The sequence below is a fragment of the Mus caroli genome, chromosome 5 (assembly GCF_900094665.2).
Source record: "Mus caroli chromosome 5, CAROLI_EIJ_v1.1, whole genome shotgun sequence".
Classification (NCBI taxonomy): domain Eukaryota; kingdom Metazoa; phylum Chordata; class Mammalia; order Rodentia; family Muridae; genus Mus; species Mus caroli.
The window spans coordinates 47,761,963-47,787,754 of NC_034574.1; the positions used below are offsets into that span (position 1 = coordinate 47,761,963).

The following is a 25,792-nucleotide window of genomic DNA, read 5'->3' on the forward strand; positions in this document are numbered from 1 at the left end:
TGTTTGGTTTCTCACTTGAGACAGGACAGAAAGACAGAATAAATGTGTTTTATTTTACTTACTAGATTTCAAGGTAATGAGTTATTTCCCCACCATCCACAATCTAATTACCTGTGTTTTCACTCTATGTGTTTTTATTAGAAAAAGGAGCCCCAGTCGGTACACCATTCTAGTTTCCTTAAATGGAACACTAGAGTTGGCCAAACCCCTTCAGACTTTAGGTCCTGCTCTACAGTAGGCTCCTTAACTGTTCCAGAGCATATTTGTGGGCTAGTTGGGGGTTCTTTTTCCCCCACACATGGCAGGTACCCTTGATCACTAGTTTCTTAACATACAGTTGCTAATACTGAACAGATCTCCTGGCTGTTAAGTGGTCAGAGCCAGTTGTATTTTGGGTTTATGGTAGATATCACCTAGTTTTTCTATAAATATTTTTCCTGGAATTTTGGTTTTGATATTAGTTGGTTTGTTTTTATGTGATAATAAAGGAGATTGAAAAATAAAACAAAACTCCAGATAGAGATGACTCAGCAGTTAGGAGTGTGTATTGCACTTGAGAAAACCCAGATTTGGTCCCAGCAGCATCCATGTTGGGCAACTCACAACTTCCTGTAATTCCAGCTCCAGGCAGGTCTGATGCCTATGGCTTCCACAGGCACCTGCATTTGTCTACACATATACCTGCACAGAAGGGAATATGGCTACATAATAAAATAAAAATAAATAAAAATGAAAAAGTTCACGGCCACCTCTTTGCAGGAAGAGGTTGAGCCACAGAGATACTAAAGTGTAGTTGAAAATTACTAAATGTGAAATTTCTGACCCGGAGGATCATCAGGTGTGTGACAGTTTCCTTGCAGAAGATTTAAAGTTTGAGGAGAGGAGCAAAGTAGATGGGGAATGAAAGCAACCTTTGACTTCATAGGTTTGAAGCGAGAATAAATACCATGAAGTAACAGAAATGGCTTGTTAAGAACTGTGTTTCTAGAGTTTCCCAGACAGAGCTGTGTCATGAAACACCAACACATTGAGGATGGTCAAACCTATCACAAGCAGTGAAAACTTATGTTATATATGGCAAAAACTGCAGTGTGGAATGCAAAGCATCCATTTGAAGATAGAAGAAACCTTATAATAAACACTAATGAATAGGGATTTTATCTACTTTTTAAAAGTGGGCACAACACATGTATATTGAGCAGCAATCCAATCTGGAAGCCACTATCCAGACGTGCATCGCATCAGCAGATCTTTGTCCAGATGTGGCTGCCAAGGGCTTTGGACATAATATGAGAATAGATGGCTGAAATGTGAACATATTTCTACTTGGGCTTTAGCTAAACAAGTATTTGCAAGCTATATGTTGTATTTTGCATATGTTAGAGTGCTACCATGAAAGTAGGTGAGGCCTTCTCTGTGGGGAGCCAGTTCAGGCAGGCCTAAGCTGCTATAGCCTCCAAGTGCATTTCAAAAAAAAAAAAAAAAAAGGAGGTGTTTCTTTCTCCACATTTGTAAGCATTGCACATGAACTCAAATGACATAACTTTTTACTTCTGTTTTCTCTTTCTTTTGTTTCCCAAAAATCTAGTCCTGTCTTCAGAGACCGGAGATCAGACTCGAATCACTCAAAGAAGATATTAAGGAATTCTTTAAAATATCAGGTTTGTAAAGTACCCCCTTACCTTTAAGCATCCTTAGACTTCCAGCTACTTCAGAACTGATAGAGCTTGGCTGAGGGCTTCTGTTTGGAGAAGATTAGAAGGCACACATTTGAATACAATGGTGCTGACATGCGAGGACACGGTAGAAGGGACTGCTTCGCATTAGTCACTTGTTTCCTTCCTAGTCAAAATTGTCTCAAGGATGGGAAATATACCCTTATTAAGTAGCTTGTATTCTCATTCTACATTATTTGTCTCTGCTCTCAAAACAACATAACATAACAAACACAACACAACAAAACAAAAAGCCAAAAAAAAAAACCAGAAAGAAAAAGAAGTCTTAATTTTTGGACAAGAAGGGATAGCATCGGGCCAGCACTTGCATGTGGGAGCTGGGACTTTGCATGCTGGCTCCTCAGAATAGTGTATGTTTGCTGGCCAGTAGTGTGATGACTAGCCACTGTATCTGGTTCTTGTGTTCCTTCTCTGGTATGGACCCAACTGTCAATCAGTCGTTGCTGACAGTCTCACCATAGCATCAGTTCAAAGACATTGGCACTCATTTAGAGCTTTGGTAGTGGAAGAAGGCATTATTCTTAACTCAAGAGAACGATTCAGTAGTTTTACTTAGATGGGAGCTAATGGTTAGCACAGTTCTTTTTTCACAAGTAACCAACATCTTATTTAGTGGGTTAAATTTTAAGTTCAGGCTAGAGAGTTAGCTGAGTAGTTAAGATTACTGATTGCTATTATAGGAGACTCTGATTCAGTTTCCAGCACCCACATGGCAGCCTGCAACCACCTATCACTCTAGTTGCAGAGCATCTGATGCCCTCTTCTGACATTCACAGGTTCATGCATGCATGAATTTATATATATATATATATATATATACACACACATATACATACATACATATATTTAAGCGCATACACATAAATAATAAAGTTAAAAAACTATAAAAATACTATGTTGCATATTTAAGAAACTAATACTTATTTTTTAAAACTTAAAAACAGGTTGGGAGAAGAAACTTCAGAATGCTGTTTATAGTGAACTGAATGTGTGAGTTTTTTCCTATGTATTTTGAGATACTATTTTGTTCAACTATACTTATATTGTAAGTAGTAAAAATTATTGTTGTTGTCTATACCTATACTCTCATTAGAATACTTACAGAATTGCAAGCAAGTCAATGTCACAGATCACTGCAGTCTAGTCTGAGAAAGAGTAATAAATAGGTGGGGCTTTTCTCTATTACCAGCTTTATATACTGAGAATGTATTCATCCAAGGTAATTAGATTTTGAGATAGTTATAATAATACTTACATTCTTCTTATTGTTGAATTTAAAACATTAAGCTTCTTTCTGCCATTACAAACTGACCATTATAAACATAATTTCTTTTTCTTTGCAAGATTATTATTGTTACTAAAAACCTAAATGTTTTTATTTATCTTGATTTGCCATCAGTGCTTATTAAAGTGTATAGAAATTTTACTCTCAAAAATATAGCTCCAGAATGTTAGCTTGGTGGTTTATTAAATACCCCATTATTAATCTGTCATTCATGGAGTGTTGCCTCTGTGCTCGTGGGTTGAGAAGCAGGGTGTAGAGTAGAAACCTAAGCACACATCCTGCCCTCATGATGTGAATAAACAGCCAAAAGAGGTTCTGTGTCTGCTGTTTTGTTTTACCACTTGGTCTGTCTCTAACATGCTGTAGTTTCTAGCACTCCATTCCCACAGTCTCTGTCTAAGCTACCTAACTGGGAATTGAGATACTCTTGTTTAACCAGACTGCTTCTGGGTTTGGCTCAGATGAAGACCTGTAGATTTATACTTTAGATGTGCAATTTGTTACTTTTCTATTGTTGTGAAGAAACCACATCAAGGCAACATATAAAAGAAAGCATTTTATTAGGGGGTTGCTTACTGTTTCCGAGGGTGAGTTCATGGCCATCTTGGTGGGGACCAAGACAGCAGGTGGACTGGCACAGTGTTGGAGTAATAGTTGAGAGCTTATACCTGAAGCATAAGGCCAAGGTAGGGGATGGAGGGGAGGAAGGGAGGGACAGACTAGGCTTGGTGTGGGCTTTTGAACCCTCAAAACATAACCTCAGTGAAGCCCCTCCTTTAACCAGGCTACATCTCTTAATCCTTTACAAACAGTTCTAAAAACTAGGAGCCCAACATTCAAATAAATGAGTCAGTGGAACCTATTCTCATTCAAACCACCCCACACATTTTTAAAGTTAGATTTTAGTGGTTTGCCTATTTCCATCTTCCAAGCTGGTCTGTGACTTTTCAGATAACATCAGATGTAAGTCCTATCTATCTATTACTGAAATTGACTGCAACCATGTCACTGGTAGTTCTGGCTACCAAAGGGATAGATGTCTGCCATGACAAGTAAAAATATTACTTCACACAGTGTAGTAGAGATAGATACCTGTTGTGTATTATTCCCAATTCTGACTTTTCAATCGGAGATTTTACTCATGACTTCTCTTTTGGTGATCTGGTGTATTTCTGAAAGTAGTTTCATACGGCAGACTGTGTCTTTTTAGTTGATGACAAAGCCTGTCTTCTTTTCATTTTCATATCTTTAATATCCTACACAATGCAATTGTGAATCTTTTTGATAACTAGTTGAGAGTTTTGTGGGAGCTCATTAGTGCTGCCTTTTTTCTTACTTGGGTTCTGAATCAAAAAGGAGACAAATGATAAAACAGAATGGGAAGTGAGAGCTCAATATCAGACTTTTGTCACTGAGCATGACTAGGTAGACACAGGCACGTGCACAAACACACACAAGTTCACATACTTGTAAAGACACACAGAATTGTTTTCTTTTTTTTTTTAGAATTATTTTTTTATTAGGTATTTTCCTCATTTACATTTCCAGTGCTATCCAAAAAGTCCCCAATACACCCCTCCCCACTTCCCTACCCACCCACTCCCACTTTTTGGCCCTGGCGTTCCCCTGCATATAAAGTTTGCAAGTCCAATGGGCCTCTCTCAAAGACAAAAACCACATGATCATCTTGTTTTCTTTTTTAAAGACTAAATAAAAGGCATAACTCATAATGAGAATATAGGGAATCCCTAACCTGAACTCCAAGAATAAATAGTCTTAAAAATCCAGTCAAACAATTATTTAAGTGGTCTACTGTGGTTTAAATGTCCCCTCCAAAGTTCATGGGTGAAATGTAATTCCACTGTAATAATATTACTGAGACCCTTGGGAGCCATTGGGACACAAGAGCCTACTAAGGCCAGGTTTGGGCCTGTTTTCCCTTACCAGATAATATAGGAGGAAGATTCTCTCCAGATGTTAGGACCTGGATGCTAGGTTTCCTGGGCTCCAGAACTATGAGCTGGTGCATTTCTGTTCTTAACTGATTGCATTTTATCTGTGTATAGTGTTGCACACCTGTAATCTCAGTGCTTGGGAGGCAGAGGCAAGACTAGTTCAAGGCTATCCTGGTCTGTAGAGTGAGTTCCAGGCCATCAGGGGCTTCCTAGTGAGACCCTGTGTGAAATATAAAACAAAAACCATTAGTAACCATTAACCATTAGTAAGATGATATAATTAAAAAATTTTAGACCCTGTACTTACAAATGAACTATTAACAGTTACTCTATTTTGTTTGTAGCATTGACTTCTTACCAAGGTAATTTATTATTGAGAGCTCAGTATGCTACTTAGCTGCCTCTCTTTGCTTCTAGGTTTCCTTTGCCCAGTCATCCTTCTGCACCCCCTGAGCATCTCAAAGAACCTTTGGTGTACATGAGGAAAGCACAGGTTGGCCAGTGTTTGTTTTCATTTTCTTCTTGCATGCCAAACAATGCAATGCATCACATATTTTTGTTGGCATAATATATATTGTTCATTATATAAAGACCGAGTAAGGACCTCTTAAGTAGTAATTATTCTTGTACACTCTGCCTTTTTATTTTTAGTAGTCAAGGGTCATACCTATTTAACTATGGTAACCTGGAAAACATTACATAGAAAGAAAGGGTCATGTACCTTACTGGCCTGAAGTTTGAAATAGAATAAAGCCTTCTATAACCATCTGCTCCTCATGGCCTGTGAATGTAAAAGAATGAAATCTTGATGAACAGCAAAAATTTCCCAAACAAACACCACCCCCCAAAAAACAACAAAAACCCTCTGTTCTTTGAAGCCAGTGTTACTGATACCATATTTAAAATAATTTATTCTCCCTGCAGGCATTACTGCTAGTTGGCTGACAACATGAAAGAAGCCAGTTTAAAAGTTAAAAATAAAACAAGAACAAAAACTACGAGAGGACATTAACACGTAAAGTCAATGAGCTAGTCACCTGCTCCCATCTCCCTAGATGTCCTTTACTGGGCACAGCCCTGCCCATCTCTCTGGCACAGCAATACTTGGGAACCTTGTTCTAGTGCTGGAGGGCTGTAGGACCATCATAGGCAGAGATGGTATTCTTTTCCCCAACACAGCCTCAGAAATAGATTAAATTTTTTTATTATAAAAATTTCAAATCATTCCTACAGAAATCCCATAAACTAATTCATCCCTCTGCTCCAGGTCATGCCTTTGCTGCTGTAGAAAAAAGTATGCTGGGTCCCATTGCCAGGTTCACTGTAGTATATGTTAGCAAGATTCCAACCTTTGCTTTCATTAAAACCTCCTCAAATGAGATGATTGTCTTGGTTAGGGTTTCCATTACTGTGAAGAGGCACCATGACCAAGGCAATTCTTATAAAGGACAACATTTAGTTGGGGCTGGTTAACACTTTCAAAGGTTTGGCCCATTATTATCATGGCTAGAAGCACGGCAGCAGGCCAGCAGACATGGTGCTGGAGAAAACGACAAGTGTCCTGCATCTTGATCTAAAGGCCACTAGGAACAGACTGACTTCCAAGCAGGAGGAGGAGGTTCTTAAAGTCCAACTCCAAAGTGACACACCTCCTCTAGTAAGTCCACACCTATTCCAACAAGACCATACCTACTAATAGTGCTACTCCCTGGACCAATCATATTCAAACCAGTACAGTGATGATGCAGTATAACAGAAACCATGGAGATTTTGGGAAATATGTAATATATTTATTCTTGGTGGTATCTCTAGAGGTTTACAGTTTACAGTCAGGGTTCCATAGTTATATAAGTTTGAACAACATTGGATTAACTGAAATTTAAACATTTAAGATTTTATCCAGTGTAATTTTAAACTTCTATGACTTATGAAAGCCTATTTCTGTATAAAATACTTTGGGAACTACATTGGAACATTCCAAGACAGTGGTATCTGAAGAAGCTAGTACACGCATGGTGCTTGTACGTGGATGAGTTTTCCTTTAAAGCAGTGCTGGTAGCACACAGAGCTCTAATGTGACAGCTGCTGAGTATGACATGTGCTCAGTTGTCAAGTACTCGTGGAAACTGATGCAGTGTTCACTCTGCCTAACGTCACGGTGCAGTGGTAGACCTGGAGCATGGCCGATCAGTATGCTTCCGGAGTCATGCTTCCTCTGGAACTTATTTAGCCCTCACATACTTGTGGAAACTCAAGATACACTGTGTGTATGTCTGATGGTTCCCCAGATGACCCACAGGACTCCCTCCTGGTGCCTTAAAGGACCTCTCACTAAGCTCTAGTTCTCAAAAGTTTCCTTGCATCTCAACTGTACAACACTGGGGTAAAGACTTTAATACATCTATCTGAGACTATCCAAACTACAGGACTCTGGCCAGTATCTGGTGCACAGAGAGAAGTAATGAATGTTTGTTGAGTGAACTAATGAGTGAGGACAACCTTCTCAACCAGTTTTGCTATTTCTGTCAATATCATAGTAACTGTTTTCTATTAGGGTAGACATTAAGAAAAACAATGATAGAAAAACAATGATACACTGTTTCTTTTGTTTCAGGGAAGCTGGGAAAAAAGAATCTTGAAGAGTTTAAATAGTATGTGCACAGAACTGAGTATCCCACTAGCAAGAAAGGTACATTAACATTTTTCTGCTGAAGTATCTTATTGTGAGCTAACTACTGAAAAATGTCATAAAGTTGTGTAACTGTATCATAGACTTGATATTCTTCATTTAGCGGAGTGTCTTTTTAAATAAAAATCTGTACGTGCCAATTGTTTTGTTATCTTTTATACATACTCTTTATATATTTAATGATTGTTATAATAAACCTATGCTATAGCCTACTCAGCCATTTGGTTATTGTATTAGTTTCCTATTGCTATGTAAGTTATGGAAGGAAGAGTTTATTTGGCACATACTGATCCAGAGGGATAGAGTCCATCACTGTTATAGTCAGGAAGCCCGGCAGTGGGCAGGCATCTGAGAGCACAAGCAAGAATCAGAGAGCAAATTGGGAGTGGTACAACCCTTTGAACTAACAAATCACACCCCCAGTGACAGACTTTGTTCAATAAGGCATTACAACCTCCCCAAATGGCACCACCAACAGGGGATCAAGTATTCTAATGCCTGAGACTTTAGGGGACATCTCACTCAAACCACCACAGCTGTAAAGAATGAGTATACTTTAAAATGTTTAATGACATTTAGTCTTTGTACATTCTGAGTAAATGAGCTCTGTAGCACTATGCCTTCAAGTTCAAGATTACTGCAGCCTTGTAATTGTCAATATGATGACATCTTTTAATGTAAAGAATTAGAAGAGTAATTTGTTGTATCTCTGCAGCCTTTGGATTCTAGTTAGATCTACTTCACTTAATGATGGAAGAGGTAGGAAAGCAAGAAAAATCACTAGGAGTCTGTTCTAGATGCTGTAGCTACTTACAAGGAGGAGACAAGGTGTTTTCCTTGACTTTCTTCTCTACCTGTTAGTTATCCTCTGCTGCGGAATAGATCCAGAACGTATACTTTTAATGAGAGCCAAAGAGAAGCCACAGAAGCACAGTAGAGTGTACAGAAAAACCTTAGATGAAAACCTGTCTGAATGCATAGTATGATATGATTCTGCCTTTCACATCAGAAGATAACGCTAAGGAATCAGTCGTTTTCCCCAGCCATGCATTTCGAGCTTACTGATGGGGATGGGGTAAGAGCAGTGGGATATGGCTGAAGAGCAGTTCTTTGTGAGAGTTACTGGCGTATCTGATCTTGTACCTTCTCTTCTTAGACTCATTAGTATCATGTTCTAACTGAACCATTGAGACTAGATATGTTCCAGTCATTGTAAAACTTAACTTATGTGTAATTCAAAGAAGTTTTCCATGTTTAATTGCTTTCCCTTATGTTCTACCTTATTTAAACTTTTAAATAAGTTACTGATCTTTGAAACTAATTAAAACATTCTTTTAGAGACCAGCTGTGGAGCAGAAAGAACTTCTCAATAAGTGGAATGAGATGGGAACTGATGAGCCAGGTATGTGGAGGACCTCCTACAAGATTGGTAATTGAAATTGGTAAAATAGCATAGTGCTTCTTCTTCCACCTCCACTAATCCCCAGGTGTCTCATTTGTTGATTTCTGTTTTACAGTGTAAGCATTTCCAGTTTTAGGCTGCATTTTCCATTACTTGGATAATATTAAATCATTTATCCGTTGTTTTCCAAATAGTGTTTTAAAACATTTTTATGAAAGAGTAAATAGTCTTCCTGTTGCCTCTTCTGTGATACTCCTTGAACTCAGGTGTTTATTGTTACAGATTTATCAACTAGGGGAAAGGTCCTCAGGCGTTTGTTACAGATTTATCAACTAGGGAAAAGGTTGTAAAAGACGGAGGACCAGGATGTCTGCTGTGAAATCATGTCTTCTGTATATGAGAGGGAAGCTGTACCCGAAAAATGACAGTGATGGCCCTAAGCAGTTATCCAATGCTAAGTGTTCAGCCCTAAAACCTATGCTTATGAGCAACACTAAATGGACTCAGTTGTATTTGTAGACTTATGTGAATATAACAATAATAATTACAGAAAAACATTTAAACAAAATTCACTTAACAGATTCCTAAGACTTACCTTTAATTAATGTAGAAGTTTTGTAAGCTTAATTATGTTAAGATGCTAAGGAAAGATTGGCTAGTGAAGAAATAAATTCCAAGAATTCAAAGTTTTTTTTTATATTGTATTTTGTCTTTAATGCACCGCCAGCTTTATAAACATAATGAATAACAACTGTATATTATAGATGCCTATGAACAGACACACACATGCCTGACCTCCCTGTGGCCCCCAGATAGTCTGGGAACAATAATAGGAAATGGGACAACTGAAATCGGAAAAGTTTAACCGAAGTGGAGGAATTCACTGAAAATCTATTCTTTGTATTCCAAGTACTTTGAATTCTCACACAGAATCTTTATAAGGAACTCTGAAGATCTTCTTTACTTTGTTGTTTAAGTTGTCAAAGACAGGGTTTTTATTTCTGTGTTCCCGGTTCCCTGTGTTCCCGATAATGCACAACAAATAATCAATTACTCTATAATTATGTGGTTCTTCTCTGTAGAAACACAGGAAAGTGACATTAATATTTACTGGTCATTTCATAGATTATCTGAAATTTTGTTTTACTTTAACTCATTCTAGATTTAAGCCTTTTTCGACCTGTTTATGCACCTAAGGACTTTCTTGAGGTATGTTCTATCAGGTAGATATGCAGTTATGATGGGTGTAATTGAAGAGCCATGCATGACCCTGAATGGCTTTTTAACCTGAGGTGATACAAGAATTATGTTTGGCAAGGGAGAGCATATAAAGAAACTAACCAGGCTTGTTGTTTATTTTTAAAGGTATTAATTAATCTCCGCAACCCAAATTATGAAAATGGTGATTCTCTTAGTTTTAGGACTCATTTGGGTTTAATCCAAGTTCCTCTGAAAGTAAAAGACATCCCTGAATTGGTAAGTATACACATTGAAGACTAAATTAATGGATATTTGAAGATAACCACTAGAAAAATATTTTAGTGCAGCATGTATATATTATAATCAGAGTCATAGACATGTTAGACAAATTACTAAAGTGACATCCTTTTTGTTGGAAATATTTACGTAGAAAGAGCAAGTTTATGTGTGTGCAAGTCAAAAAATGATTGGAACAAATCATAAGATTGATAAAAGGCTGTTTAAGAAAGCACATGTTATTCAGTGTAACCAATTTCTCTGGAGTCCAGAACATAGTGAGACACTAAGAGAAACTGCCTTTGCTCTGGAACACAGTAAGGCCTTCATTTTAAAATGAAACTGTGAGGAGATTGCCTGATGGTGGAATGAAGTTGCCGTTATGCCTTCTTCTGTTACTCAGTCCAAAATAATAAAGAATGCAGCATTGTCGGCGCCTCTGTGGTGAAACTCTGAACTCTCCAGATAGATAGGCCATGCTAAGTAACCTAAAGCAGGGAGAAGAAAGAGCAGCCTGGAGTGTGGAGGAGAGGTGCACCGGCACTGCCCCATCTGTTGGCTCCACGTCCTCCTTCACTCTGCTCCGCTGCACTGTGCTGGATCTGAACTATTGTCCTTTTGCCCGAGGGCTCATGTTAGTCCATGAATAAAGGGGTGATTCTGGAGAGATGCTTGAAAGGCTCCAGCGGGACAATGTTGTTTCCCTTCTGGTTCCTGGGTACAGTGGTGTCCTCTGCAGCCCAGCTCCAGCCTGCTCCTTTGGCATTTCTTTTTGTCACCACCATTGGTCTTGATTACAGCCTTAAGCACTGGGAGGAGACTTTTTTGACGTCACACTTCCTTTCATGAATGCTCCTAGAATCCACAGTTGCTTTCTGCACTTGATACTTCTGTTTTTCCTTTTGACATCTGTGGCTTATATTTTCCTTCTTAACTAGTAATTGACTTATAGTAGAGGCAAAATGGCTTTCTTCATAGGCCCTTGAAAAGGCTCAAGGATCAGAGACACCATGGGTCCCTGCCTTGGCAATCTGTAGGGTTGAGAATGGAGAGTCTATGAAGACTGTCATGTGGAGCGCCTTCCCATTGTGCAGTCACAACCCCCATAGGAGCCCAGAGCATCCTCCCTAGAGATACAGACCCAAAACAGCTATTAACTCAGGAAGGTCTGATGGACTGTAGGAAGGTAGAAGTCATTAACATAGGGATCAAGTGAATGTCTATGGAATGGTGAGACTGGCATTCTTATCTCTGCTGCTATGCTTTCTGACCCCCTACCAGGAAAGCTAGCAAAGATTTGAAGAACCTTTCTAATTCCACAGCTGGCCAGCTATAGAGCTATCCAGCAGAGTGGCCCATCACACTCTAGGGAAATCCCCTCTGCATAGCTCCCAGTCACATTTTTTTTTTATTGTCTTTTCCCTAGACTTGAGTGATGAACTTAAAATCCTAAGATGTTCAAACTGTTGCAATTTGAGAGCATGAGGCAGTGAACTCAGAGAGCAAAAGGAGTGGGGGAGGAGGGGAAGGGAGGAGAGAGGGCAGGAGAGAGGATGAGAATAATAAGTATAAGAAAAAGAATTTATAAAATGACTACTAGTAGCTGTTATAGATGTTTAAGGTTAGATTTAGGGTGACACAGAAGATAATAGATGACAGCTTGGCCCCATATTAACTTAGATTTATAGATGACACAAGACAGAAAACAGACATGCCCATGTTTCAGCATTGCTGTCAAAAGTATATATTCTTCTGGTAGTCTCGAGCTCTGGCTGGGATTTGGAAGCAGTCTGATTTGGGTCCTGGTGGAGTCAATTTCTGTAAACTTTTTATGAAAATTCTCCTTCTCTTTGGTTAGAGTAGTATTTGTTGAGCAAAATAACAGTTATATGTTCTGCCCTAGGCCTGTGATCTCCTATCTATTGACAAGGAGATGATACCAGGCATGATATTCCCTCTTGTGGAGCAGGCCTCAGATCTAATCAGACAGTAATTAGTTACACCCTAACAGTCATGTTTCTATAGCACCAATGGGCACATCTTTTCTCCAGGCCACGTTGTAGCATGTGAGAGTATGGGTAGTCTTCATCCGTCGTCATTAGTACTACTTCCTACCATCATTATACCGTGTCAGGATGCTTCTGACTCAGAACGATTGGGTTATGTAGACTTTCATGTTACAAGGGAATTTCATGGAATGGAGATCTACTAACTCTAAAGAGAGGTTGTGACTCATTTAGTGGCGTAGCCAGATGGGACTAGACACTGGTAGTTCAGAGTTTGCTGGGTCAGCACTTTGAGACAAAGAGATAGTCTTCATCTTCAAAGGATGGCAGGCTAGAGGGGATGGGCAGGAAACGGGCAGTTTTGCTAGCCTGTGACTAAGTGTTTAGGTTGAGGCTAAGAAGGGATAATATATTGGAAGTTCCTGTTATCAGTCTGGAAGAGCAAGGAAGGCTTCTGAGGATGCACACTCCCTACGATCAGTTTTAATAGAAATTGAGAGTTTGCTAACACTGAATGAAAAATGGTCCAGAGCAATGACATGGGAAGCGGACATCCAGATCTCACACTGCATCCATGAGATGCTCCAGTCTGTGTAATCAGAAGCTAACACCGAGGTGTTTGTTGCTTCAGGGTTTGTGTTTTAGGGTCTAGATGAATGCTGTTCTGAATGCTAGGTGAATGCTGGGATGTCTAATCATTACAATAATGAGTCAGTGAAAGTACTATAAAATACATGGAAGGCTGTGGTGGAAATGGAAGAATCATGAAACTCAGTAACCTACATAACAGATGATTTGAAAAAATTAAAATTAATTCCATTTTAAAAGAGAAAGAAGTATGGCTCACCAATCAGAATAGTTATAAAGCACTGAAGCAACTATTAATAGGAATATTTAATTTCTTGTAGAGTAAAATGATATGAACAATGTGGGGTTTTTGTGCCTACAAAATACAGATGTGATTTTTGTCCCAGGAAGTTACCAGAGAAGGGAAGGAAGTCTTAGGAGTAAATCAAATCCATCCTTATTTTAGCTGAGCACTTAATAGTACAATTCTGCTAAAAAAAAAATGAACTTGTTTTGGATATTTGTTAAAGTCAGAGTAAGATGTCAGATCACAGAGGACACAGAAGTTAATGTTGGTAATTTTGGACAATGATGTTAGGTAAAATTGATAGAATGATGTGAGCGAGTGATCCTGAGAGAAGAGGAGGGAGGGAGGGAGGGGGGAGGGANGGAGGGGGGGGGAGGGGAGAGAGGGGGGAGACGAAGGAAGGAAGGGGGGGTCTGTACATTTGCTTGCTTGCTTTCATGTTTTAGGAAAGGTTAAAGCATTAATATATCTTTATCTAGAAGGATCAGTATCATCTCTTCTGATATGATTTGTATGTCAACAAAGAGGCAAAATCAAGAAAAAAATTCCTTTAAAGAAGTCAGTGCCAACATTCATACTAACCAAAGGGCTCAAAATAAAGAGGTTTAGACAGGAAAAAGTGATGGAAAGGAAAATATTACCAAAGGTCCTGTACCAGAAAAGTACTGTGTATATACATTTCTTTTCTCATCGTGTATGCTAACCTTTCCTAAATGCTATCACTTTCTAGTTACGTTTATATCCTGTGAATATGATGCACAGCCATATCGGCAGTACACAGTTGTAATGTTTAGAGTCTGTTACTGTCCTTTTGTTTTTTAGATATTTGAATGAAGCAGATTCATTTTTACATGTGTTTTTTAACTTGTTGATATTTAGGTACAAGTAACCTTTCACATGCACCGGAGCCAGATGTGTGCTAATTCTCCATATGTTATTTTTCAGAAAGAATGCTTTGTAGAACTTGGCTTAAACACAGGACAACTGGGAATAGATGATTCTACACAAGTGCCTCCTGGTGAGCATTTCCCATGTGACATTTAATTAGTGACAAGTGATAGCTTCCAAGTACACAGGCCATCTCTATGCAGATCAGTGGATTACAAAGTAGACACACTGTGTGACCTCCAACCCACCCAAGAAACAGCATATCACAACAGCTTATGCCATCCTATAGTAACAGCTGTCCTGTTTGAAGTACCATAGGGCTGGTATGGCCTGTTTGGAATTATTTACTGCACACACTTGTTTTGGGCTCATAGATGTCAATGAGATCCATAGTGTTATGGAGACTTGTAAATTGTTTCTTTCCATTTTTGTATTGTGATCCACCATATGTAATTACTATTGTCTATCGTGTCTGTTGTTGGAGGCCATTTGAATTATTCCTACCATTTGGTTATCATCAATCGTCTTGCCGTGAGTATTTTTTTCACAGGCCATTTGATGTGCATGTACATCTTAGGGCACGTACCTGAGTGAGTTGATAGTTACCATATCATGTGCACATGAGCAATGTCAGTGGATATTGCCAGTTTTCCAAGCTTAGCATGTCAACTTACACGTTCACCAACTTTGTCTGAGAAGTTCATTTGCTGCTGCTACTGCTGCTGCTCCTCTCCTCCTCTCCTCCTCTTCCTCCTCCTCTTCCTCTTCCTCCTCCTCTTCCTCTTCTTCTTCCTCCTCCTCCTCTTCCTCTTCTTCCTCCTCCTCGTCTTCTTCTTCTTCTTTCTTCTTTCTTCTTTCTTCTTTCTTCTTTTTCTTCTTTCTATCTAAAATTCCCAATCTTTTCTATTTTACCACCATAATCTGGCCTTCATATTGGTCCAATTGCTTGCTCTGGTGACTATCGTGGTCAGTCAGCTTTTGTGTTTCCTTGTCTTTATAAGTTACCATCCTTAGTAAAGAACCTTTGCAAATGCTTGGCTTATTTGTGTCTGACAGTTGCCTGCTTCTTTCTGTAAGGCTGTCTTTATAAATTCTAGATACAAGTCCTCTGCCAGACACATGTTACAGATGTATTCAGAAACTTACCTTGTCAAAACTGTCAATGGTGCTGTCCTTTTTTTGTGGTAGAAGTTTATTTTAATATGCTATAGTTAATGAGCTTGTTTGCATTATGACTGCTATGATTTAAAAAGCCATTCCAGTGGAAACATTAAATCGCATTAAGGAGGTGGGGTTTGTACCTATAAGATGCAGGCTGTACTTAGATAGACAAATGCTAAGCTAACAAGCTTGTTTGTTTGTTTTTTAATTCAAATATTTTTTTTTCTTAAATAAAATTTTTAATGATATCTTTGTTTTATTTATGTGTTTGCTTCTGTATTTGTGTGTCTATGTAATTGTGTGATTACATATGTGAGGGTGCCCACAGAGCCAGGAGCAGACACTAAATGCCTTGGAGCTGGAGTTTGTAAGTGGTTGTGAGCCCAACATGGACTCTGTGATCAGATCTCAAGTCCTCCTGAGTAAGCAGCAACAACTCTTAACCCAGAACCAGCTCCAGCCCCTGAAGTGATGTTCAAATGGGTTCTTCTTTCTGAATGTTCAGAAATATTTTTTTGTATGAAAATATATTCTGTTTTAACAAAGGAAACAATTTGCCCATTTTTGCTTTCCAATTAAATGTGTGAACTCATTTTGAACAACTTAGGAAAGGGCTTCTCTAAGGCTGTTTGTTCTGACTTTCAGGACCAGGGGTGGTAGTGTGTGCCTTGAAGCCTAGCCCTTGGAAGCTTGAGGCCACCTCAGGCTGCATCAGTGAGATTAAGACCAGCCAGAGCAGCAAGGTTCTGTACCACACAAACACATGAACAAAATCTCATGTTTTCTATGAAGTTATCCAACTTTTAAAATAATTGAAAGTATTAGTACTGGGAAAAATACTTCTTATTCTAAATATAGTTGATCATGTTTGTGTCTAATAATTTTATTTTCCTTTAATACTTTTAGAACTTTTTGAAAATGAGCATGTGCGTATTGGGCAGAAAGGTAAGTTTAGTCAGATTTATTAACATCTATAAAAAAAGAGACAGCTAGGTAACCATCCCGATGAAATAGGCTCAGTTGAGATTTATTCTCTGTAAAGTGAAGCACTGGAGAGTTATAATATTTAGCTGAGCAGGTAACCTAACAGAAATCTTTTTTTAGAAGCAAAATGCAGCATATTAGCTGTCTCAGTAAATGTAAGTTAAGCACACAGCTGGCTTGCTGAGCAGGAAATGCAGACCACCATTTGTCAGCTTCCTGAGAGTGGAGCTCTCTGCAGCAGAATTTCACCACCCTGTCAAGGAGACAGCTTCCTCTTTGATGCACCCACACACCTCTCATTAGCACTAATGAGGGCATGCTCCTGCATCAGGAGAGGATAGAGCTCTTAAATCTCACTGACAGCTCACAATGATAAGGCTTAATAAATGTAGCAGGTCTCCATATCCTGGGGAACAATTGCCCATCTTTTGGGGTGTCTTTGTCTTGTTTCTGTAATCTTTTATTGTCTTTGGGGTGCAAACACGGCTTTGTCTCAGACTGAACTGTCTATGACAATTACTGTCATGTACCAGTGTCCCTCCATGAATGGTTCAAGGTCATGTTAATTTCAAAGACCTCTTTTGTAAACGCGGCCTCTTTGATTAGACATTCAGACAGGAGCATCCTTTTACATCATTATGCTGCTTTTGTCTCCCTTCTTCCTGTCATTTTCAGTTAGTGGAAAATTTCCTCTTCCCTATAAAGGAAACAAGAGAATGATGCTCTTAGATGAATATTACTTGTATAGTATATCTCACTTGTTTGATTGCTTTTATTTTGGCTTTTTATTTCCATGTTGAATAGCTCATATTTTAATTAAAGAATATAAAAATGAAAGCAAACTGATTACTGATATTTTAAAAAATATGGGTACTTCAGAATAATTTTGTTGAAAGTTTATTAGTCTTTGTTTTGCATGTTGTTTCCTTTTTTTTTTTTTTTTTTTAATTTTTGCAGAGCTAAGAAGCCACTTGGTAGACTGGGTGTCTTAACATTCTTATATTGTTCTTAGGCATGTTGCATGTACCTGCATGTACAGTGCTCCTTCTTAGTTTTGGGGGGTTTTTTGTTTGTTTGATTTTGGGGTTTTGGGGTTTTTTTGTTTGTTTGTTTATTTGTTAGTTTTCGAGACAGGGTTTCTCTGTGTAGCCCTGGCTGTCCTATAATTCACTCTGTAGACCAGGCTGGCCTCGAACTCAGACAATCTGCCTGCCTCTGCCTCCCAAGTGCTGGGATTAAAGACATGTGCCACCACTCCAGGCTTCAGTGCTCCTTCTAAGTAACAGAAGCGTCATGACTTGGTACATACATTTATGAAAATCCCAGGTTCTGAAGATGAGGCTCTGCTTGGTCACAGAAGCCAGACATCAGTCTCATTAGGTTGTAGGTCTGTGGAGCTGTGGGAAAGAGCAAGGAGCTGGGGAGATCAAGACTTGAACCCGGGCAGGTTAGGGCCCAGAGTGAAGGAAGACAAAGATAGATGGGGTTAGGTCAGATGTAGAGGCTGAGGCTCTGCTTCCCAAAAGATTTATAATAAAGGTTTCCAAGATGCTCCTTGCACTTTGAATTTTCTAACAGGATTGTCGTATACATTTGACAGTTCTAGCACAGCAGGACAGCGCTGCTGCTCAGCAGTACATCCGACAAGGAAGTCCTACAGCACTGAGAGCTGAGCTCTGGGCACTCATTCTGAATATCTCCAGTCAGCCTGAGGTAAGAAGCAAACCTGAGTTGTTAGTTTGTTTTCTAAATAGCCCTTTTTAACACAGAACAGCTGGCAAGTAGCTTGTTTCCACCCGGTTGTCATTTCCAGCATCAGTGCTCTTTTAAGATAAGGCAGAATTTAACACAGTTTAATCACTATGCTCAACAGACATCTTTGTTAGCAGATAATGTGGTCGTGTGTATATATGTAGTAAAACAGGCAGTAAATTTTAAAAAAACCTCAGGTCAGCAAAGCAATGACAGAATGGCATGTTCCAATAGCAAATAAGAAAGAACAGCTGAGAATGACCGAGTTCATTCTTTGTGATTTTTTTGTTTGTTCGGTTGATTTTTTTGAGGTAGACTCTCATGGAGCCCAAGTTGGGTTCAAACTCACTTATCTAGAGAGTCTGGCCTTGAACTCCTGGTGCCCTTGCTCTGCTTCTGAAAGTGCTTGAACCAGAGGCATGAGCAACCACACTTAGTTTTATGGTTACCTTTAAGTGTGTGCTGTCTCTGTGGTTCTAAAATTTAACAGATAATGGAGGAGGAGTATTTTTCCAAATAGTTATTTTTTTCGAGAGATGAGGTGAATATTAAAGGAAGTGACTAAATCACTAATAGAGAGATCAGGGATTTTTTGTTTCCCGATGTTGCAGATGGAGCCTAGGGCTTCATGTATGCAAGGCAACTCTACCAACTGAGCTAGCCCCAGCCCAGGTCATAGATTCAGTAAGAAAAACTTGCACAAGATGTTGACATTTTTGGGAATATTCTCACTGTGTATACATGTATAGTTACCTATGTATAGTGGCTATATATGTGTATAAAGTCACTCATTTAGAGATTTTTAGTCACTGTCATGGTAGTAGTATAACAGGATCTATGATTATATGTCTGGTTTACTGACTGCATATCATTGAGCAACTTGCTTAAGTTTCTTCAAGTCTCAGCTAACCCATGCTTAAATATGTGTAATAATACTTATATAATTGTGACAAATAATAAAAAGTAATGTATGTGAGTCGATCAATATAACAGACACAAATGTTTGCCACTAATGGCAGTTATCATAATAATTAATGTAACTTGTAATTATGTTACAAATTAATAATTATGATAACATAATTATGATGTTTTAAAACTGCATTTTTAACCTTTGAAAATTATGATACACACATATACACACGTGTATGTGCTTGTGTGTGTGTGTTTTAAATCTCCCTCTGTGGATAGCACCGTCAGCATCTTTTATCTGAAAAGATAAAGCTGTGACTTATTGAAGAGCAGCTTTAGAGTGTGAGATGTTGGTGATCTTTTGTGGTAACACTTTGGAGATAATTGTTAACAAAACAGATTTGAGTAAGTTGGACAGGTTGTTTGTGTTTGTATGATCTGAAAAGCATCGTTCTTGGCTGAATTTAAGTTCTCAAGTAGCTCAACTCACTACTGTGGAGTGATGCAAAATCTGTTCTTTTTGCAAGGGAAGTGTTATCTTTTCAAAACCAAATTTAGGATATTCCAAAAATGTCATCTTAAAAATGACAGATAATCATTGGTTTTTGCAGTACTCCAAGGTGATTTTTACATTTGAGTTTTGAGGAGGTAGGTAGTCATTTTATTTTTTTTTTATTTATTTACTTTTTTCTTTAAATTTTTATTATTTAAATGCATTTTATACATCAAACATATTAATAATATTGAGTATTTTGAGAATCAAATATGTAAATAATTTGTTCAACTTTTATATTCATATCCTTTCATACCCTAAAAGTATCATTAGTGAATATTTATTACTATCCATAAGCAAGGATCCTATATCTAATGTTGAATACTAAATTGTTTCAAAACATACAAAATATTTTTTGAGAATTAAGCATAGTAAAAGAGCATAAAATATTAAAAACGAATCATTAAGAAATATATTCAAAAGTCCTTATATGATACTACCTGACATAATAAGAATATTTAAAGCACATTATATATCTATGTACATTTTACTTAGAAAGAGTCAGTTTACTTAAAGATGATTATCAGTGTTTCTAGGAGAAAACTTATTTGTCAGTAAGTATATTTTAAAAATTTCAAAACTAGCAAAAACTCTTTGAAGTTAAACATTAAGAAAATGCCAATTTCAAGCACAGTGAGAAAAACTATCAATAATATTTCCATGATGTTTGTAGAACATGATTTTAATATTTTCAACATTCAACAGAGTAATTAAGATATATTTCATTTTTTTGTTCATGTGGCTATCTTCTTTTAGGTTTGTTGAAAGATTACTTTCTTGCTTTTTCCAGAGCATAGTTTTCCTCCTTGTGTTGGAGTTTTTCATCTATTATCCTTTGAAGGGCTGAATTTGTGGAAAGATATTGTGTAAATTTGGTTTTGGCGTGGAATATCTTGTTTTCTCCATCTATGGTAATTGAGTTTTGCTGGGTATAGTAGCCTGGGCAGGCATTTGTGTTCTCTTAGGGTCTGTATGAGATCTTCCCAGGATCTTCTAGCTTTCATAGGCTCTGGTGAGAAGTCTGGTGTAATTCTGATAGGCTTGCCTTTATATGTTACTTGACCATTTTCACTTACTGCTTTTAATATTCTTTCTTTGTCTAGTACATTTGGTGTTTTGATTATTATGTAACGGGAGGAATTTCTTTTCTGGTCCAGTCTATTTGGAGTTCTGTAGGCTTCTTGTATGTTCATGAGCATCTCTTTCTTTTAGGTTAGGGAAGTTTTCTTCTATAATTTTGTTGAAGATATTTACTGGCCCTTTAAGATGGGAATCTTCACTCTCTTCTGTACCTATTATCTTGTTAGAACACCTGGGAGTGGAGCTTCTTCTGGTGTTGTGGGACTGGCTGTGGAGTTCAAGCCCAAGGTCTGCTCAGGGTACTAAGACTGGAAGCAACCCGTGCAACTGGTTGGGCAGAGTTCCTGTGTGCCTGGGTTCTGCGGGTCCCAGTTACTTATGATGTTGGGGCAGATGTTGTATCCTTCTCACTTCCGATCCTCTGATCTTGGGCGTCTTAGAGCGCCTCAGAGTGGATCTTCTTATGGGTGTTGTGGGACTGGCTGTGGAGTTCGCACCCAAGTTCTGCTCAGGGCACGGGCCCAAATCGGAAGGGAGGCATTTTTATTTTAAAACTTAAATGCCAAATCTAATATTTTTAACTAGGAACTAGAATTTTCAGAAAACCACTGGAATGGTTTCTAAATAACTATTACAGGTAACTCATTGAGGGTGGAGTAGGGAAAAGAGAGAGAGGAAAATACTTTTTGCTGAATTAATTTTCTGTCAGTCAAACTACATATCCAGTTATAGTCCTATGGGATTTAGGATTTTGGTGGTCTGTTTCTTCTCAGTTATATATTTATGCATTTAGTAAGACTGCTCAGCTCCATCACAGTTCCCTCAGATGGACAGTCTTGTCAGATCTCTTTCCTCAGCTTCAGATGGGGTTGCCCAGTGGACTGATGATGCACATGAGCATCCTTGGTGCACCTTGGTTCAGGATGTCTCAGCTCTTCCTCAAGTCCTTGTTTATTTAGTACAGCCATCCATCAAAGAACCGCAGCTGAAAGACCATGCCGTTCTTTTCTTTCCACCTGAATATCATGTTACAGTCACCAATCATTCCCTCTTGACTCAGTTCCTCAATATGGTTGAAATTCATGCAGTTCTCTCTGTAAACCAAAATTTCTACCAATCCATTTCAAAATACTGTTTTGTACCTGGATTGAAGCATCCAGGTACACTGGATAGTGTACTACATGCAGCCTCATTCCCTACATATTCTTCCAAACATCCTCTCTCTAGCATTCTCTATGCTATTTCTGCCTTTTCTTTCTTTGTTTTTGTTTTTTTGTTTGTTTGTTTGTTTTTATTTTTTTTTCCAGAAGGGTTTCTCTGTGTAGCTCTGACTGTTCTAGAACTCACTCTGTAAACCAGGCTGGCCTCAAACTCAGAGATCTGCCTGCCTCTGCCTCCTAAGAGCTGAGATTAATAGCAAAGGCCTCACCCAGCTATTTTTGCCCTTTTGCATAAAACATTTTAAATCTTTTCTTTATGGTTCCTTAACACATCTTATTTTTCTTTGATTTCTGCATATGTCTTATATACCAAACAAACAGTATTTCCCCCTATTATAGGCTGTGGTATTCCAAGTCTGTTATGTCCCTTTCTCTAGAAAGTCTTCCTGGCACCTACACAGACATTAGAACTTTCTCACTAGATAGTTAACCAACAAATACTTAGTATTTTTCTGTTCTTACTGCTATGGCAAAAGAAAAGAATCATACCTAGTTCATACAAGATAGCCAGGAAATATGGGTTAAATTAATGGATCCTTATTTAGTTAAAAGATATTATTTTAAAAAAAATTTCTGTGTGACTGGTGTGTGAATCAGTTCACCACTTGCATGCAGTGCCCACGAAGGCAAAATGAAAGCATTGGATCCCCTGGCTTGGGAGTTTATAGCCAGGTGACTGAACAGAGTCCTTTAGAAGAAGAGCCAGTGCTCCTAAGTGCTGAGCTATCACTCCAACCCACAACTTATCTAACTTTTGAGAAGTCTAAAGATACACATATTCATGAAGAATTAATGTGGCCATCTTTATGGTCATCAAATTCTTTCTTAGAGAATAGTGTCCAAGCCAGTGAGATGAACAAACACTACTGCAGAAACAAACTGTGTCTCCATGCAGCCATTCCTCAGACAACCACTGTAGGCTGGAGCTGGCAGGAGTCAGTCGCCTCCTCTCTTTTAGGAATCAAAGTAGATTGTAGAGTCTGTGTTATCTCCAGCTGTCTCCCTGTTCCTCTTTCCTTTCAAAGCTGCATCTTAAAAGTCTGTGCTATAATTAATTTCATTAATGATTTGCATTAACTAATAAGATGAATTACTTTATTTAATAAATTACTCAGTCTGCATCCATCCCCACTGACACCAGCAACGCCTGCAGCTGCCGCAGAGCAAGGGGCACCTTTGTCATCTTGTCGCTGCGTGTGTGATGCTGCTGCCTGCTTTGTTCTTGGAAGAATCTTAGTCTTGATTTACTTTTTTCTTAGTTTTTTTTCCTTTTCTTTTCTAATTTCATGGTAGAGTGGGGCTCCTTAGAGGGACGTGAAAGCTCCTTAGAGGACCTATTCCTCTCCTACTGCTCTGAGGGTGCACACAGCCTTAAAAATGGTTTAGTAGATGCTTTTAAATCTTGAGTAACTACAGCAGTGTGGAAAATAGCATTTACCTTTAATTTATGAATATTTTGTTTTGAATAAATGAAGGCACTATAAGGTCTATGACTGTCTGCACTACAGTAAAATGCATTGCACAGTAGTGACCCTAGCAAAGGGCAGCTCATGTCACCTTCCAAGAACTGTACCTGAATTTGGGCCTAAATCCCTTGATTTATAGAACAGTCTTGAGGCTGGAAAGATGGCTCAGCAGTTAAGAACACTGGCTTCTCTCCCAGAGGACTAAAGTTTGATTCCTAGAGTCCACACAGTAGTTCACAAAACCATTTGTAACTCCAGTCCCAGGGGATCCAATACCTTCTTCTGGTATACAACATAAATGCAGGCAAAGCACCTATACATATGATTTTTTTAAAAATTCCTTTGTCTTAGTTTAGTCCAGTTTTATAAAGATAACTTGTCTAGATTCTTGCCATATCTTTAACTCCAAGAAATAGAATATTAAATATCCAAAACATTTTAACTAAAATATATTAAAAGCTAAACATCTGTTTAGCTGAATGGTATAGCATATAAAAATAATTAAAGAAAAAATTTAAAAAATGTTTAATTGCATAATTATTTCTTGTCTACACAGAAACTTTGGTATATGCCAGTATCAATAAATTATTACAATTTATTTTGTATGTTAATTAGTACTAAAATCAATGTGAAGGTGCTATTGCTATCGTTTATAAAGGCTACAGAAACCTCTTCATTTGATTATTAGAAAAAGCCAATATATTTTAACTACATATTGAAAAGAACATAAACTTGTTTTGTGACATAGTTTTGACATCTAGCCTGCAGTTTTGAAGTTGTTATGTACAGAGGAATTTCTGAACATGCCTTATTCTCAGTCATCCAGCATTTTTGTTTGTTGTTTTATTGCTAATATTTTATTACTTGTCTGAAGTATAGCTAGTTCAATTAGTCCCTGAGATTGCTATATAATTATATTTATGGGATTGTTGACTGTTTTGAATAATTGGACCCAGTAAAATTTGTCTTTATTTTTAAAGTTTTATTCAATGCAATTTCTTTATGGAACTATCTGATACTAAAATTAGTATTTTAATGATTTCTCTTATTAAGATACGTATTAATTTTCTAGTAGACTAGGGAAAGCATTGATTAATTGATAATAAAAAGCATTACAGATACAATTGCAAATAATTTATTGTTGGGCATAGCAATTAAAGTAAAATTATGCTAGCATTTATAATTCATGAGTAATGCAGATGAAAAATTTTAATGTATACTACCTATAGAAATAATTTCTGTGATTGGTTTTATTTCAGTTTTTAATGTCAGCATACATATGAACAAACATTTTTAACAAGCTGAAATAAATATTAATAGTGTAAACTCACACAACTTTTTCTAAAGCAGTATTCTTTCAGATGTCAACAGGCCATGTTTCTCTCTGCTTTGTATAAGAGATATAAAGGTCTTAGGGCAGCATAGTTTAATGCACCTTATCAACAGTCCTTCCACACTGCAGAGCTGGCCACCTCTGACAGGAGTGGCCATCTTCTGTGGCTACACTTACATCACAGATGACCACCGAGGGAGGGAAAGACAGCTGTCCTGTTCAGCTTGGAGCAGCTGATTTCACGTGGGCAAGGCACTGAATAATGGGTGCTATAGCTACTGGACCTTCAGATCACATATGTTAGCATATTAATGGAGAAAAAAAACTAACAGTAAGTGCCATATGGCCTTGATAAAATCCAAAAGCCATAAGTCCTATGGGCGACCTGAGTAAGAGCTGCACAGCACTTCTAACCCTCTCTCATTAGGATCAGGACGAGGCTGCAGTATTACCACTGCCATGCAGCATCATTTTTAAGGCTGCAGCCAATGTTGTAAGATAGGGAAATGACCTGGTTTAGGATTGGAAAAAGAAGACACAAAGTCATGCTCCCTATGATTATGTTAAATACCTAGAAAATGAAAGTGTTACTATAGTTAAAGTATTTTAGTAAAATATTATATAAAATATTTTAAAATCAGCTTTTATTCATATTATCAATAAGAACTTGAAATGCAAAAGTGGAAAACACCTAGTTTATAATAGCAGAAACATGAAAACTTCAATGTCAAGAAACCAGGGAGCTTGGTTCCAGGACTTCGCCGAACTTAGGAACTTAGTCTGCACAGGTGAGAGTGTGCACCACAGAGGCAGACAGCTTCTGGGACAGGCGGGAGCCAAAGAGCCACTGAGGCAGCACCCTTTTGGGGCCGCAGACATCCGGCACCCTCCCAGCTGGAGGACAGTGGTCCGCCCTGCACGGGAGCCCTCTGCCTCAGGAGCAGGGAGCTCCATCTTGGATCCGGGACTCCGCCGAACTTAGGAACTTAGTCTGCACAGGTGAGAGTGTGCACCACAGAAGCT

The 25,792-nt window shown here is 38.2% G+C and overlaps 1 protein-coding gene across 2 annotated transcripts in view; it reads left to right on the forward strand.

Moving 5' to 3' along the window:
* Positions 1 to 25,792, forward strand: part of Tbc1d19 (TBC1 domain family member 19) — a 92,152-nt gene that overhangs the window by 17,722 nt on the left and 48,638 nt on the right. The window contains exons 2-11 of one of the 2 annotated variants that reach the window (XM_021162116.2): positions 1,589 to 1,661; positions 2,681 to 2,726; positions 5,394 to 5,469; positions 7,591 to 7,665; positions 9,004 to 9,067; positions 10,230 to 10,276; positions 10,433 to 10,543; positions 14,369 to 14,441; positions 16,379 to 16,417; positions 18,057 to 18,169. In XM_021162116.2, coding sequence (XP_021017775.2) covers positions 1,589 to 1,661; positions 2,681 to 2,726; positions 5,394 to 5,469; positions 7,591 to 7,665; positions 9,004 to 9,067; positions 10,230 to 10,276; positions 10,433 to 10,543; positions 14,369 to 14,441; positions 16,379 to 16,417; positions 18,057 to 18,169 — 717 coding nt within the window. The remainder of the gene's footprint in view (positions 1 to 1,588; positions 1,662 to 2,680; positions 2,727 to 5,393; positions 5,470 to 7,590; positions 7,666 to 9,003; positions 9,068 to 10,229; positions 10,277 to 10,432; positions 10,544 to 14,368; positions 14,442 to 16,378; positions 16,418 to 18,056; positions 18,170 to 25,792) is intronic. The other variant, XM_029477606.1, reaches the window with a different exon arrangement.